This window comes from Sebastes umbrosus, chromosome 7 (genome assembly GCF_015220745.1).
Source record: "Sebastes umbrosus isolate fSebUmb1 chromosome 7, fSebUmb1.pri, whole genome shotgun sequence".
NCBI lineage: Eukaryota > Metazoa > Chordata > Actinopteri > Perciformes > Sebastidae > Sebastes > Sebastes umbrosus.
The window spans coordinates 35025633-35040632 of record NC_051275.1 but is presented as its reverse complement, the minus strand read 5'-3'; the positions used below and the strand labels follow the sequence as shown (position 1 = coordinate 35040632).

At 37.9% G+C, this 15000-nt stretch overlaps 1 protein-coding gene across 5 annotated transcripts in view; it reads right to left on the bottom strand.

The window, feature by feature from the left end:
- Positions 1-15000, bottom strand: part of LOC119491921 (latent-transforming growth factor beta-binding protein 4) — a 58041-nt gene that overhangs the window by 42046 nt on the left and 995 nt on the right. For all 5 annotated transcript variants that reach the window (XM_037776190.1, XM_037776187.1, XM_037776189.1 and 2 more), the window contains exons 2-4: positions 9347-9417; positions 6635-7568; positions 2800-3023 (exon numbers count right to left, since the gene is read on the bottom strand). In XM_037776190.1, the coding sequence (XP_037632118.1) occupies positions 2800-3023; positions 6635-7568; positions 9347-9417 (1229 nt within the window). The remainder of the gene's footprint in view (positions 1-2799; positions 3024-6634; positions 7569-9346; positions 9418-15000) is intronic.

Genomic DNA, 15000 nt, shown 5'->3' with positions numbered 1-15000 from the left:
CTTTTAAATAATTTTTGGACATTTTTTTTTTTTTTTTTTTTTTTACATTTTTCTCACAATTTTCCGATTTTCCTTAAATTTTTCGGACATTATTATTTATTAATTTTTTTTTTTTTTTTACATTTTTCAGACCTTTTTTTTTTTACATCTTTCGGACAATTTTCAGATTTTTTTTGGACACTTTTTAAAACTTTTTTGGACATTATTGCAACTTTTGTTTTTAAAATTTTTTTTGGACATTTTTTGAACATTTTCTTTTTAATTTTTCGGACATTTTTCAGATTCTTTTGAAATTTTTTGTCTTCTTTTTTTTCCGGTAATTTTTCGTAATTTCTTTTTTTTTTTTTTTTTTTTTACATTTTTCAGTCGAAACGGGGCTTTAATGCTTCACTCAGGAGACTGAACCAACATTACAGCACAGAGAACTGTACAGTACTCTACTGTGTTTCTTTACTGTCATTTACTGTGTTTCTTTACTGTCCTCTACTGTGTTTCTTTACTGTCTTCTACTGTGTTTCTTTACTGTCTTCTACTGTGTTTCTTTACTGTCTTCTACTGTGTTTCTTTACTTTGTTTCTTTACTGTCCTCTACTGTGTTTCTTTACTTTGTTTCTTTACTGTCATTTACTGTGTTTCTTTACTGTCCTCTACTGTGTTTCTTTACTTTGTTTCTTTACTGTCCTCTACTGTTTCTTTACTTTGTTTCTTTACTGTCCTCTACTGTGTTTCTTTACTTTGTTTCTTTACTGTCCTCTACTGTGTTTCTTTACTTTGTTTCTTTACTGTCATTTACTGTGTTTCTTTACTGTCTTCTACTGTGTTTCTTTACTTTGTTTCTTTACTGTCCTCTACTGTGTTTCTTTACTTTGTTTCTTTACTGTCATTTACTGTTTCTTTACTGTCCTCTACTGTGTTTCTTTACTTTGTTTCTTTTCTGTCCTCTACTGTGTTTCTTTACTTTGTTTCTTTACTGTCCTCTACTGTGTTTCTTTACTTTGTTTCTTTTCTGTCCTCTACTGTGTTTCTTTACTTTGTTTCTTTACTGTCCTCTACTGTGTTTCTTTACTTTGTTTCTTTTCTGTCCTCTACTGTGTTTCTTTACTTTGTTTCTTTTCTGTCCTCTACTGTGTTTCTTTACTTTGTTTCTTTTCTGTCCTCTACTGTGTTTCTTTACTTTGTTTCTTTACTGTCCTCTACTGTGTTTCTTTACTTTGTTTCTTTACTGTCCTCTACTGTGTTTCTTTACTGTGTTTCATCCACCTCAGCATGCTGGTGTCATTACATCTCACTGCATATGAAGGTGAAAATTAGAAGTTATTTGGGACTTTGTGTTTCTAAATGTGGTGTGAAGAGGTGAACCAGAGCTCCACACTTCATGACATCATCTCAGGAATGATTCATAACTGATCGATCAATAACCTCCATCATAACTTTCATCCCTTCATCCATCGGTTTTTATAGTAAAGCAGCAGTTCTCCAGTCAGTTCTCTCCACAGCTGGACAATAACAGGAACTGTTTACGGCTCATATCGCAGTGATCAGGCCTGAACTATGAGACTGTATTAACATTCACCTTATCTGAAGCACACACAGTAACAGACTGGCATTCCAGCTCCATTCAATCACACTGAGCTTGTTTTTCCAGCGATGTATGGCTGACAGACCTGAGTGAGTGTACGGTTTATCTCTCAGCACCACCACATCAGCTTCACACCAGTTATTACACTAAATAATGAGCCGTGTGTTGTGGTATGTGTGTTAACTACACTGTTAACATGTCCAAACATGAGACGGCTTGATTACACCGTCTGCTCTCGTATCTTTACCCCTCCACCAGCAGATAAACATTACACACAGTGAAAACACACCGAGGTTTGTTCACAGAGGACGTGTTGTCAAATCCTCAAATAATAACACAATAAGTACATGAACACTTAGCCACGATAAAAAAACTAATTATTTAGATTTTTAATGATTTTCTACATTAAATACCAACCAGGCTAAAAACAGAGCTCTCTGGCTAAGATGGCAGTTCAGTTCATCAAAGTTAATTATAACATTTTGGTCAACTAAAACTGTCTTATTCAGCGTTCGGTTGTACTTAGCTCCACTCTCTCTCTCGTGTCACTTCTGGTTGCAAAAAAACAAGATGATGACGGCCAAATACCAAGATGGAGACGCCGAATACCAAGATGGAGACGCCGAATACCAAGATGGAGACGCCGAATACCAAGATGGAGACGGACAAAAACCAAGATGGAGACGGACAAATACCAAGATGGAGACGTCCAAAAACCAAGATGGAGACGCCGAATACCAAGATGGCGACGGACAAATACCAAGATGGAGACGGACAAATACCAAGATGGCGACGTCCAAAAACCAAGATGGAGACGGACAAAAACCAAGATGGCGACAGCCAAAATGCCAAACTGGCGGCTTCAAAACCATAGTCCACAAACCAACGGGTGACGTCACGGTGACAACGTCCACTTCTCACCATCATTCACACGTTGTTTTGCGGATTTTCTTGAAATTCGGTTAAAATGTGCGACACATTTGGATGTAAACGCGGCTACAGAGCCGCTACGGCTGCATCTCCCTTTAAATCCTATCTAAATGTTTTTTTGTTTCTTTTACTTCTTGTCCTTTAAATTCTTATGTAACACACTTATCTTGTTGATGGAAGGTGTTATTACAAATAAACTGAGAAAACCTCACAGCAGTCGCTTGTTTAGTGAACGTGTTGGTTTAGCTTTTCAAACGTCTTTAGTTTAAAGAGTTAAGCATTTGACTGACCTGTGGGAGCGGTGACGTGGACGGTGTACTGGCCCTTCTGAGTGTAGAAAGTCTTCACGCTGGTTTTCACTGAGGACGAGGAGGATGAAGAGTTAGAAGAGGTCACAGCGAGAACTTTCTTCCTCTCCTTCTCGATGTGCTTCATCAGCAGGGCGGCCATCTTGTCTCCTCTTCCTCCCTGTGACAGAGTCTTCCTCAGTAACACCGCCTGGGCCTCCCTCACACTGATAGATACATAAAACACAGATATTATATACACAGAAATACACCTTATACACAAAATATACACAAAAATACACCTTATACACAAATATATACACAGAAATACACCTTATACACAAATATATACACAGAAATACACCTTATACACAAATATATACACAGAAATACACCTTATACACAAATATATACACAGAAATACACCATATACACAACATGTACACAGAAATACACCTTATACACAAATATATACACAGAAATACACCTTATACACAAATATATACACAGAAATACACCATATGCACAACATGTACACAGAAATACACCTTATACACAAATATATACACAGAAATACACCTTATACACAAATATATACACAGAAATACACCATATGCACAACATGTACACAGAAATACACCTTATACACAAATATATACACAGAAATACACCTTATACACAAATATATACACAGAAATACACCATATGCACAACATGTACACAGAAATACGCCATATAGCTAGCTCCATTTAGCTCCACCCTCTCGTGTCTTACGAAAAAACATGATAGCGATAGCCCAAAAATCAAGATAGCGACGGCCAAAAAAACAAGTTGGTGACGGACAAAAACCAAGATGGTGACGGACAAAAACCAAGATGGTGACGGCTAAAATAACCAAGCTGGCAACGGCCTTAAACAAGATGGCAACGGGTAAAAAAATAGCAAGGTGAAAAGCAGCTCAGTGAGCTGATAACTAAACACACTGAGACGCTCTCTGCTGCAGTCTGATCTTACTTTCATCAACTCAAATGTTCCAGCTGCCGGTTTGTTAAGAGAAACTTTTTATTAGTGAGATACACGATGCCACCGATAAAACTAAAAGACTCTGAGAGGCTGAAAGAGATAATATCTGTCATGTTCTAGCAGACAAAGATAAAGATATTACATCTGCTTCCTCCAGAAGATAAACAGAGAATGAACCCTCAGTACGGCCGGCCGTCACTGAAGGACATGAAGGATCTCAACTGTTAGACATATCGTCTGAAATCATATTGAACGTGCATCAGAGAGAATATTTAGTCTTGTGGAGGGTGAGAAGAGTCTTCAGATGCTCCACCAGCCAGAACCGGTCTTCCCACAGTCTGTCCTGACCCCGGCTCTGACCCCTGACCTCCACGACCTTTGACCTCTGACCCTGGGGTTATGTTGATTGTTTACACAGAGCTCAAACTCTCCGAACGTTTTTCTCCTGGATCCTCTTCAGTCGGAGCATTTTAAACTCCTGGAATACGTAACATCACTGGTTTCATCAGGGTGTTAAAGTTTATAATATTGATTTATTTATTTCCCCTCTGTATGTACACGTATATGTACTATATACTGTATAAGTGTATGTATGTCTGTATATATATACCGTAGATTTATTTGTGTATGTATGCACACCATCATAGCTAGCCTATATTTATATTCTTTAAATAATTATTTTATTTATGTATTATATTATTTTTGTGTGTTTTTTATCTTTAACATTTTCCCTGTTTCTATTCATATTATTATTATTATTATTATTATTTTTAATAATTTACTATCATTTTTATTTTTTCATTATGCAATATATAAACATTGTACGAATTATATAATATAATATATATATATATATATATATATATATATATATATAAATTAGGTAAGATTTTGAAAATAAAATATCTATTTTTTATCATAAATGATTTATCTAATATATAAATTATTATTATAATTATATAATTTGTAAAATGTTTATATATTGTATAGTGGAAAAAGTAAATGTTATAGTAAATTACTAAATAATAATAATAATTATAATTATTTTATATATATATAAAGTGACAGATGAAACATCACTGTGTTTTAATGGTGTGAGTAGTATTCAGATCCTTTACTGTAGTAGAAATACTAATACCTCACTATGACAGTACTCCACTACCAGTAAAAGTCCTGCATTGAAAACATCACTGTAGTAAAAGTATGCATCAGCAAAATGTAGTTAAAGTAAAAGTACTGCTGTGTCAGTGTACTGTTCCCTGTCATTGTTTTCCTATTATATTTATATTAATATTACTGCTGCATTAATGTGAATGTTGTATTTGACATGTTTCAGGTTGTGACAACATTGTAAATGAACTTTGCAACACGGGTTTAGTTTTTCTACTGAACTTGTTTTAGTGTGAGTGATGAGTAAGGTCTCGTCAGCATCCTGCAGTGTGTACTACCGACCGAGTCCTGTACAGTATGTACAGTGAGTATTATCTGGTGAGGAGCGCCGCCTGCTGTCTGACCACAAAACATGCACATTCATCTTCATGTGTCATCTTTAGTTTTATCACGGATTTATTTTTAAACTGGAAACAAACAAGGAGAGGAGAGATGAGACAAGTAGAGGAGGAGAGGAGACAAGGAGACAAGTAGAGGGAGAGGAGACGAAGAGGAGAGGAAAGAGAGACAAGGAGAGGAGAGAGGAGAGAGGAGACAAGGAGACAAGGAGACAAGGAGACAAGGAGGGGAGAGAGAAGACAAGGAGGGGAGAGAGGAGACAAGGAGAGGAGAGAGGAGACAAAGAGGGGAGCGGGGAGACAAGGAGAGGAAAGAGGAGACAAGGAGAGGAGGAGAGGAGAGGAGAGGAGGCAAGGAGAAGAGATTAGGAGACAAGGAGAGGCAGAGAGAAGACAAGGAGAGGAGACAAGGAGAATAGACAAGGAGAGGAGACAAGGAGACAAAAGAGGAGAGAAGACAAAGAGAGAAGAGAGGAGACAAGGACACAAGGAGGGGAGAGAGGAGACAAGGACAGGAGGAGAGGAGAAGAGAGGAGAGGAGAGGAGAGGAGACAAGGAGAGGCAGAGAGAAGACAAGGAGAGAAGAGGAGGAGACAAGGAGAGGAGACAAGGAGACAAAAGAGGAGAGAGAAGACAAAGAGAGGAGAGGAGGAGACAAGGAGAGGAGACAAGGAGACAAAAGAGGAGAGAGAAGACAAAGAGAGGAGAGGAGGAGACAAGGAGAGGAGTCAAGGAGACAAACGAGTAGAGAGAAAAGGAAAGGACGAGAGGAGGAGAGGAGAGGAAACAAGGAGAGGAGGAGAAGAGGGGAGATAAGGAGAGGAGATAAGGAGAGGAGGAGAGGAGACAGTTTTCAGACTCTTTATCAGGTTTATATTTTCTGTGACGTTCAGGATTCAGATTTATTTATTTATTTATTTATTTACCATCAAACCAGTAAAACGTCTTTTATACTGAAAATACTGGTCTGTATTTCCTGTGTGCCGCTGTATGAGACAGAGAGACGGACGGTCCAGAGTCTCTGTGTGTCCTCTATAGGACTCTGTTTACAGACTCAGACCCCCATCGGGTCAATACATGAATTCATACATGATCATTTTGCATGTGATAAGTAAATGATATGTGTCCCTATTAAACACATACAGAAATAAGTCGTCAAGAGACGAGTACTCCTTAATAGCTCTAGTTACTTTACGAATTCAGAGTTTTGCACAAGTATTTCTACAGTGTGGTATTAGTACTTTTATATGTAGTACCTTTTTGTAGATTATATATTAACGAAAGGAGGAAACAGGAAGTTGTTTTACCTCAGCGACTGCGTCTTTGCTCCTCCGACCTCCTTCTTCTTCTTCTCTCCCGATTTTGTTGCTTCCTCCTCCCACTTCTTCTCTCCTCTCACACCATCATCCACATTTATATATCCACTAGGCCCGTGATTAGACTCCAGATTAAAACTGTACTCTTTACTAGGCCCGGGATTAGACTCCAGATTAAGACTGTGCTCTTTACTAGGCCCGGGATTAGACTCCAGATTAAGACTGTGCTCTTTACTAGGCCCGGGATTAGACTCCAGATTAAGTGTGTTCTCTTTACTAGGCCCGGGATTAGACTCCAGATTAAATCTGTGCTCTTTACTAGGCCCGGGATTAGACTCCGGATTAAGTTTGTGCTCTTTACTAGGCCCGGGATTAGACTCCAGATTAAGACTGTACTCTTTACTAGGCCCGGGATTAGACTCTGGATTAGAAAGAGACTCTGGATCGGCGGTTTTGAAGGAGTGTGGGGTTTCCTCTGGTTCTGGTTCTGGTTTAATCTCTGTAAAACTGGTTGTGGTCTCTGCTCCGTCCTCCTTGTCCTCTCTATTCCGGGTCTGCCGGTTGCTGAACTCTGGTCTCGGTCCCGTCTGCGAACGTTTTGGTGCGGCCTGGTTCTCCTCCTGCATTAGAAACCCCTTTGAAACGCCTCCTTTGTCCTTATCAGGACCAGGGTCGGGAGTCTCAGGTGGATTCAGATCTGAGGGTCCTGGTTCAGGTCTGCTGGTTATTAAGGTGGCAGCAGGACCAGAGCGAGCTCTGAGGACTCTCGTCTTTCGGATCGCGTGGCGCCCTGGAGGACTGACGGCGGGTTTGACGGAGGTCGGCGTGGCGGACTCACAGCGGTAACCATGGAAACCTCGACGACACAGACAGCGGTTAGACTGGCGGCACAACGCAGCGTCATGGCAACGAGGAAGACACCTGGCTGCAGAGGGAGAGGAGACAAGGAGAGGAGAGGGGGAGAGGAGGAGACAAGGAGAGGAGGAGAGAAGACAAGGAGAGGATGAGACAAGGAGACAAGGAGAGGAGGAGAGACAAGGAGGCAAGGAGAAGAGAGAGGAGACAAGGGGAGGAGGAGAGGAGACAAGGAGAGGAGGAGACAAAGAGAGGAGCAGAGGAGACAAGGAGAGGATAGAGGAGACAAGGAGACAAGGAGAGGAGACAGGAGACAAGGAGAGGAGGAGAAAAGGAGACAAGGAGATGAGACAAGGAGAGGAGAGATGAGACAAGTAGAGGAGGAGAGGAGACAAGGAGACAAGTAGAGGGAGAGGAGACGAAGAGGAGAGGAAAGAGAGACAAGGAGAGGAGAGAGGAGAGAGGAGACAAGGAGACAAGGAGGGGAGAGAGAAGACAAGGAGGGGAGAGAGGAGACAAGGAGAGGAGAGAGGAGACAAGGAGAGGAAAGAGGAGACAAGGAGAAGAGAGGAGGAGACAAGGAGAGGTGACAAGGTGACAAAAGAGGAGAGAGAAGAGGAAAGGACGAGAGGAAACAAGGAGAGGAGATAAGGAGAGGAGGAGAGGAGAGGAGGGGAGACAAGGAGAGGAGGAGAGGAGAAGAGATAAGGAGAGGAGGAGAGGAGACAGTTTTCAGACTCTTTTTCTGTGACGTTCAGGATTCAGATTTATTTATTTATTTATTTATTTACCATCAAACCAGTAAAACGTCTTTTATACTGAAAATACTGGTCTGTATTTCCTGTGTGCCGCTGTATGAGACAGAGAGACAGTCGGTCCAGAGTCTCTGTGTGTCCTCTATAGGACTCTGTTTACAGACTCAGACCCCCATCGGGTTTCTGGACAACGTGACCGACCAGTAAGTTTCTGCTGGCTCTGAGCCCGCTGAGACTTAGTGCGTCTATAGGAGAGAGTTTCACTACCAGCTGGATTATATAAAGACCACGTTCACTCTACAGATCCAGTCTGGTTCCATAAAGACCAGAATCAGTGTAAACCCACTGATCCGCTCATAAATCCAGCCCCCCTTTGAACTGGGAGACGTGGTGCAGCATCAGTCTGTGGTCATCAGTCACATCTGTACGGACTCAGCAGCTGTTTCAGCCTCTCGAGTTAGATAAATGTGTAATATCTTTAAAAACTACACTACCCATGAGCCTCAGCGGTTGTTACTATGAAGACTAGTGTGGAGTCAGAGTTATATCAGAATTATTACAAGTTATTCCAACAAATATCAACCTCTAACTTCACCCGACCATCAGCTGTACGGCCACAGAGTCTGGAGCTCTCTGATTGGATGTTTCTTACTGCAATGCACTCTGGGACTCGTAGTTGACTTCTCTCCTGAAGTTGTTTAAGACACAATCTGTTACCTATGACTCTATTTTAAATATTGAATATTTGATTTCATTTGACAAAATAAAAAAATTAGTAAAAATGACACCTAATTAGACATGTGACCTCTCCAGCCTGCTGGGAATGATTTTTATTTAACAATTTATTAAAAAAGTAAAATAACTTTGAAATGAAAGGATGTTTCTGACGTCCAGCTGAGATTTATTGAGGACCGACATCAGTTTCCTGTTAGAGGAACTTTAATATCTGCAGCTGTTCAGGTGTTTTACTACAACAGGAACACAGAGAACAGGTAGAAATACAGATGTGTTCACATTTAAAACTGTCAAGTGTTTTAATAAATCTTATTCTGAATAAATTTGAGGTCATTTCTATCAGATAAACTGGACTCACGTTTGGTGCATCGTCTGGTTCTCGGCGATAAAGTCCATCCGACGCAACACCGACCTCCACAGACGTGAGGACTGCAGACAGAGAGAGAGATTTTAGTTTTAAAACACTTCAGATTCTGAAATATTAATATATACTAATAATAATAATATATTTTATTGATCCCCTGGGCGTTAGTTTCAGTTGCTCTTGTTTAAACGTAAAAAAAAATGTAAGAAAATAGAAATAAAGGAGTATGTAACATGTAAATTATGTACATAATGTTACAATATAAACACAATATATGTAAAGAAATATAAGTAAGTTTGGAGCGTTATTTAGCCTCAGAAATCGTGGGGAAATTGTGCATAAATAAATAAATAAATACATAAATAAATATACATTTAAAAATAAATATAAAACAATAAAAAATAAGTGCAAAAAGAATACATTAAATAAATAAATACATATAAAAACATAAATAAATAAATATATTTTTTTAAATAAATAAAAAATAAGTGCAAAAATAAATAAATAAATGTAAAAATGTATAAAAATAAATACATGAATAAATAAATGCATAAATACATAAATATACATTTAAAAATAAATATAAAATAAAATAACAAAATAAGTGAGAAAATGAATGAATAAATAAATAAATACAAAAACAAATGAATAAATAAATGCAAAAACAAATGAATGAATAAAAAAAATCAAAATTAATAAAAATAAATACATAAATAAATAAAAGGGAAAATTAAACAGAAGAGTAAAGAATTTAGGGAATTAATACGAAGATAAATAAAGAAGCAAATTAAAACAGAAATATCAATTTATGTCACATTTGATCAATTATGGCTTCATTTATTTTTAATATTATTTTTGCTACATGTAATGACATATTTATTTATATATCAAGTCATTTATTTATTTATTAATTATTTTTTTTATTTTGGCAGGTTCCGTCCTCCACACTGCTCCTCTCACATTCTCTTATTAAACAGCTGTTTGTTGTTGTTCTGAACATGTTAAAATGTGTGTTTGTCAGCCCATCGGCCTTCTGGGAAAAGATCAACACTGGGTCAAACCACCCCCCCACTCCACGTCATCAAAGTGACTTCACAGCTGTGTGTAACAGGAAGTGTGAGCTGAATGTGCCAACAGGTTTGTTTGAGGAGAGTTTCACCTCGTTTGAAAAGACGAACCAATCAGCATCATCACGTTTATGACATCATAAAACTATCAGATCACCTATAGATGGAGTATAAACAGTGTTTAAACTGGTGTGAAGACTCTGAACTGGATTAAATGTTGTTGAGACCCAACCAGAGGATGGATGGATGGATGGATGGATGGATGGATGGATGGATGGAGAGGGAGGAGAGTGTGTTTTAAATGTGGACACAGCTTCTCTGCAGAGGATTTAATCATTACTCACAGAGTACTGGATGTATTGTAGCAGCAGAGGAGGCCCCACCAAGACCTGTGTGTGTGTGTGTGTGTGTGTGTGTGTGTGTGTGTGTGCAGATGAGTGCGTCTAAACAGAGCTTTACCATTAACACACACACACACACACACACAGTATTGAACCAGTATACACACAGACAGTCTGGTCAGAGTCTGAGTATGAAATCACTCCCTATTTATTATATATAGAGCACCCTGAGTGTGTACGTTTATATCATTTATATGCTCTAATTAAGGAATTATGGGTGTCGCAATACACAGGTATTAATATCATGTTAATAATACACATATGATAATATCGGGCTGTCAAAGTTAACGTGATAATAACACGTTAATAACGCAAATTCGTTTTAACGCCACTAATTTCTTTAACACATTAATGCAACTTGTGATTTTTTAGGTTGTAGCGGCTGAGTGTTAAAGCTAGAGTGAAGATACTGGTATCATATAAACTATAAAACCTGATGGATCCATCGGTACCAACCATGTCAGACTAGCTGGTCGTGAAGGAGGTTAAATAACACTCCAAACTTACACTAAATTTTGGCGAGGAAAAACTGTCACATTCAAAAGGGTCCCTTGACCTCTGACCTCCAGATAGTTTGTCAGGAAGGAGGCTAAATAACGCTCCAACGTTTGCTGTCTAAACGTTTGTCACGTGTTTTTATTGACGTTTGTGACGTGTTTTCCGTAGTTGTTTCCGAACGTATTTTACTTAGTTTACTTACTTTAAGCCCAAATATGATGTTTCCCCTTTACGCGTGGCGTAAAAATGACACGCAAAAAGGCTAGCGCAGTATTGCAATCCAGCCCTCGGACTGAATGTTTCATCTGGACTTGTATATTGTTGTATTTAGCAGTCAGATAAATGTAGTGCAGTAAAAGTACAATAGTTCCCTGTGAGACGTTGTAGAGTAGAGGTATAAAGTAGCATGAAAAGACGTGTTTTTGAGTATTTTAGTTGACAGACTGAAGATCTAAAGCGCTCTGGTCCTTTAAATGAAGGAACCTCTTCAGATCAGGTCTGACTGAGTTCACAGATGTTCTCTTGTTCTGCTCTCTGAAGTCTCTGTGAAGCGTCAGCAGAACGTTCTGGAGTAACAGAACGTCGTCTGTGTTCGCCTACACGCTCAACAACACCTTCATCTTCAAATACAACTTTATCCTTTCTTCTTCTTCCTCCAGGAACAATGAACACTTTTCATCTTCAGCTGATCCTCCAGACAGAAAAACTTAAAAATAAGTGCAAAATAAATAAATACATTTAAAAAAAATAAATAAGAATAAATGCATAAAAAAAAATGCATGAATAAATATACATTTAAAAATAAATAAAGAAAAAAGAAAAAAAGAAAGAAAGAAAGAATAAATGCATAAATAAAAAATAAGTGCATTAATAGATAAATAAATACCTAATAAATGCAAAAATAAATTGAAAAAATGAATGCAAAAAATAAATAAATACATTTTAAAATTAATAAAAATAAATATATAAAGATACACCTCCGACACGAGCAGACTGACGGACGCTCAACGACGTCCCCAAACTGTACGATGGTGGACCGTCAGCTTGGTGCATTAGGACCTTAAGTTACCTGAGGTCAAAAGGTCAAGAGGTCACAAGGCCTTTAAACGTCCAACATGTCTGAGTCTCCTGAGCAGAGCCGGTCCTCACAACGACACCAAAAACAACGAGTGTTAACGGTCTAACAGTTTAACTTTAACTTTGAAGTCTAGAAGGACTTTTTCCTCTTTTCACACACTCACACAAACCTGCTGTTTACACACACACACACACACACACACACACAGTTTATAAACCCAGTCAGTCAGTTCACAGGGTTTAGGATTAGGGTGTGTGTGCGTGCGTGTGTGTGTGTGTGTGTGTGTTGACTTTGCATCCATCACTTGACCGTCAGTCAGACTTGCACTTGAGGCTACACACACATACACACACACACACACACACACACACACACACACACACATCAGAGAGAGAATTTCACACATTCCTGAGGCGTCTGCAGTCGGACACACCTGACAGATGCTGATTGGTCAGATGCTTTATAGTGTCACACGCACACACACACACACACACACACACACACACACAGGTAGAGAACAGCTGGATGGTAGACTGTGTCAGCGACCAGCTTGTCTTCAGGTTGATAACATCTGTCCGTCTGTCTGGACTGAAACATCTCAACAACGACTGACGACAGATGTTCGTGATCCCCAGAGGATGAATCCCACCGACTGTAATGATCCTCTGACTCTTCATCTCCAGCGCCGCCAGTACCGGGATGAATAACTGCTAACCCGGCCGTGGACTCTGTGGACTCTGAGTCTCGTTGTGTGAACTGGGTTTGAACTGGGACCAGCGACCACCTGCATCACCTTCACTGAACAGCTGCAGTGAAATACGAGCAACACCTGCAGCTCAGGTGTTTCCTGTCCAGCTATCCATCCATCTCTCTGTCTACACACACACACACATGTGTAGATGTGTGTGCGTCAATATGAGTGAATTATGTTTTAATACTGACCATCAACTGATTGTATAATTCATTAAACGGTTATTTTTAAAATAATTTAGCAGTTATATAAAACAAGATAAATAAGGTGAATTAGTCTAATGTGGGACATTTTTTGCATTTCAGACATCTGGAATATATTCTGATATGAAGCCAATACATTAAATCCACACCCTGTAACATCTGAAAGGCTTATTAGAAAGACAGTAAATAGCCTATATTATCATATATGTTATGCAAAAAAGCATAATTAAATGCACAGTTAAAATTTCATGAATCTGCTGCTGAAAAACTCTGAAAAATGTCCAAAAAATGTCCAAAAGAGTCTGAAAAATTTGATAAAATAGTCTGAAAAATGCCCGAAAAATGCAGTAAAATATATTTTTTAAAAAGTCAGAAAAATGTTAAAAAAAAAATGTAAGACAATAAAATGGTCAGAAAAATGTTGCAAAGTTGAAATGTTAAACTATTAAAATGTTTTCATTTATATATATATATATATATATATATATATATACAGCGATACACAAACAACCGTAGCAGTCAGAGGGTCTATTAGAAGCCAACACATTGAACCTGAACCTGCATAGAACCATTGCTTACCACACAATGCATTATGGGTAATTACTGAATAACCAATAATGCATAGACTTAAAAACAACAACCTGCAAAAATTAGAAATAAACTCATAACTCAACTCAATTTTAACAGCGATGCAGCCCCCCCCCCCCCGCCTTATAAATAAACATTATTATTATTACATAATTCATCCTGTCCAGCTTTTCTAAACTATATTTCCTAAAGTGGGACAATGTAATATTTGATTTAAATAACACATATAGAGTATATTTACACCATATTATAATATGTATTGATGAACAAACACATCATAAACACATCCTGATAGCAGGATTGTTATATTTATAATACATTTATACCTTTAACATGAAGTTTGTCTAAACACTTTGTCACTGACCTTTACACAGGGTGTCTAATGCTTTTATGTTATCTTGAATATTAATATGTATAATATATAACATGCTGTCTTCAGGTGGACCTGATTGAGGGAAATAAAGGGGTCTTGTTGGAGACTATAACTTTAATATAATTTATAGCTATAACCTTTTTCTCCAAACTTTACAAGAGTTCAGAAGGTTTGTGTGAGTGAATATGTTTTTGCTCAGAGTCTTTTTATTGGTATTCTGTACAAAATCCAATAAATAATTGTATAAACAAATTATACCCCCCCCCCCATCCCTATAACAATATTACTGCACCATTAAATAAGCAGAGTTAATTTCATAAACAATTACATTATACATATAAATGAATTATGTCCGATAGCAACATAAATTAAACATATACCAAACAAAAACAAAAACAAGAAAAAAATAAATAAATATAATATAAATAAGGACCAAAAACCCCCAGAAAAATAGGTAAATTAAAAATAATAATAATAAATAAATTAAAAAATATAAATTAAAAAAACTAAGTATAAGTTGTTAATTATATGTAATATGGGGTCAGCAGTTTAAAACTTCAATGTCAGTTGTATCCATGTGTGAGTGAATATTTGAAGTATTATTGTCACCACTGCTTATTGAACCCAACCTCTGATGTCAACCAGGGTCCAGTCTCTTTTCAGCAGATATAGAGTTAAAATATAAAGTG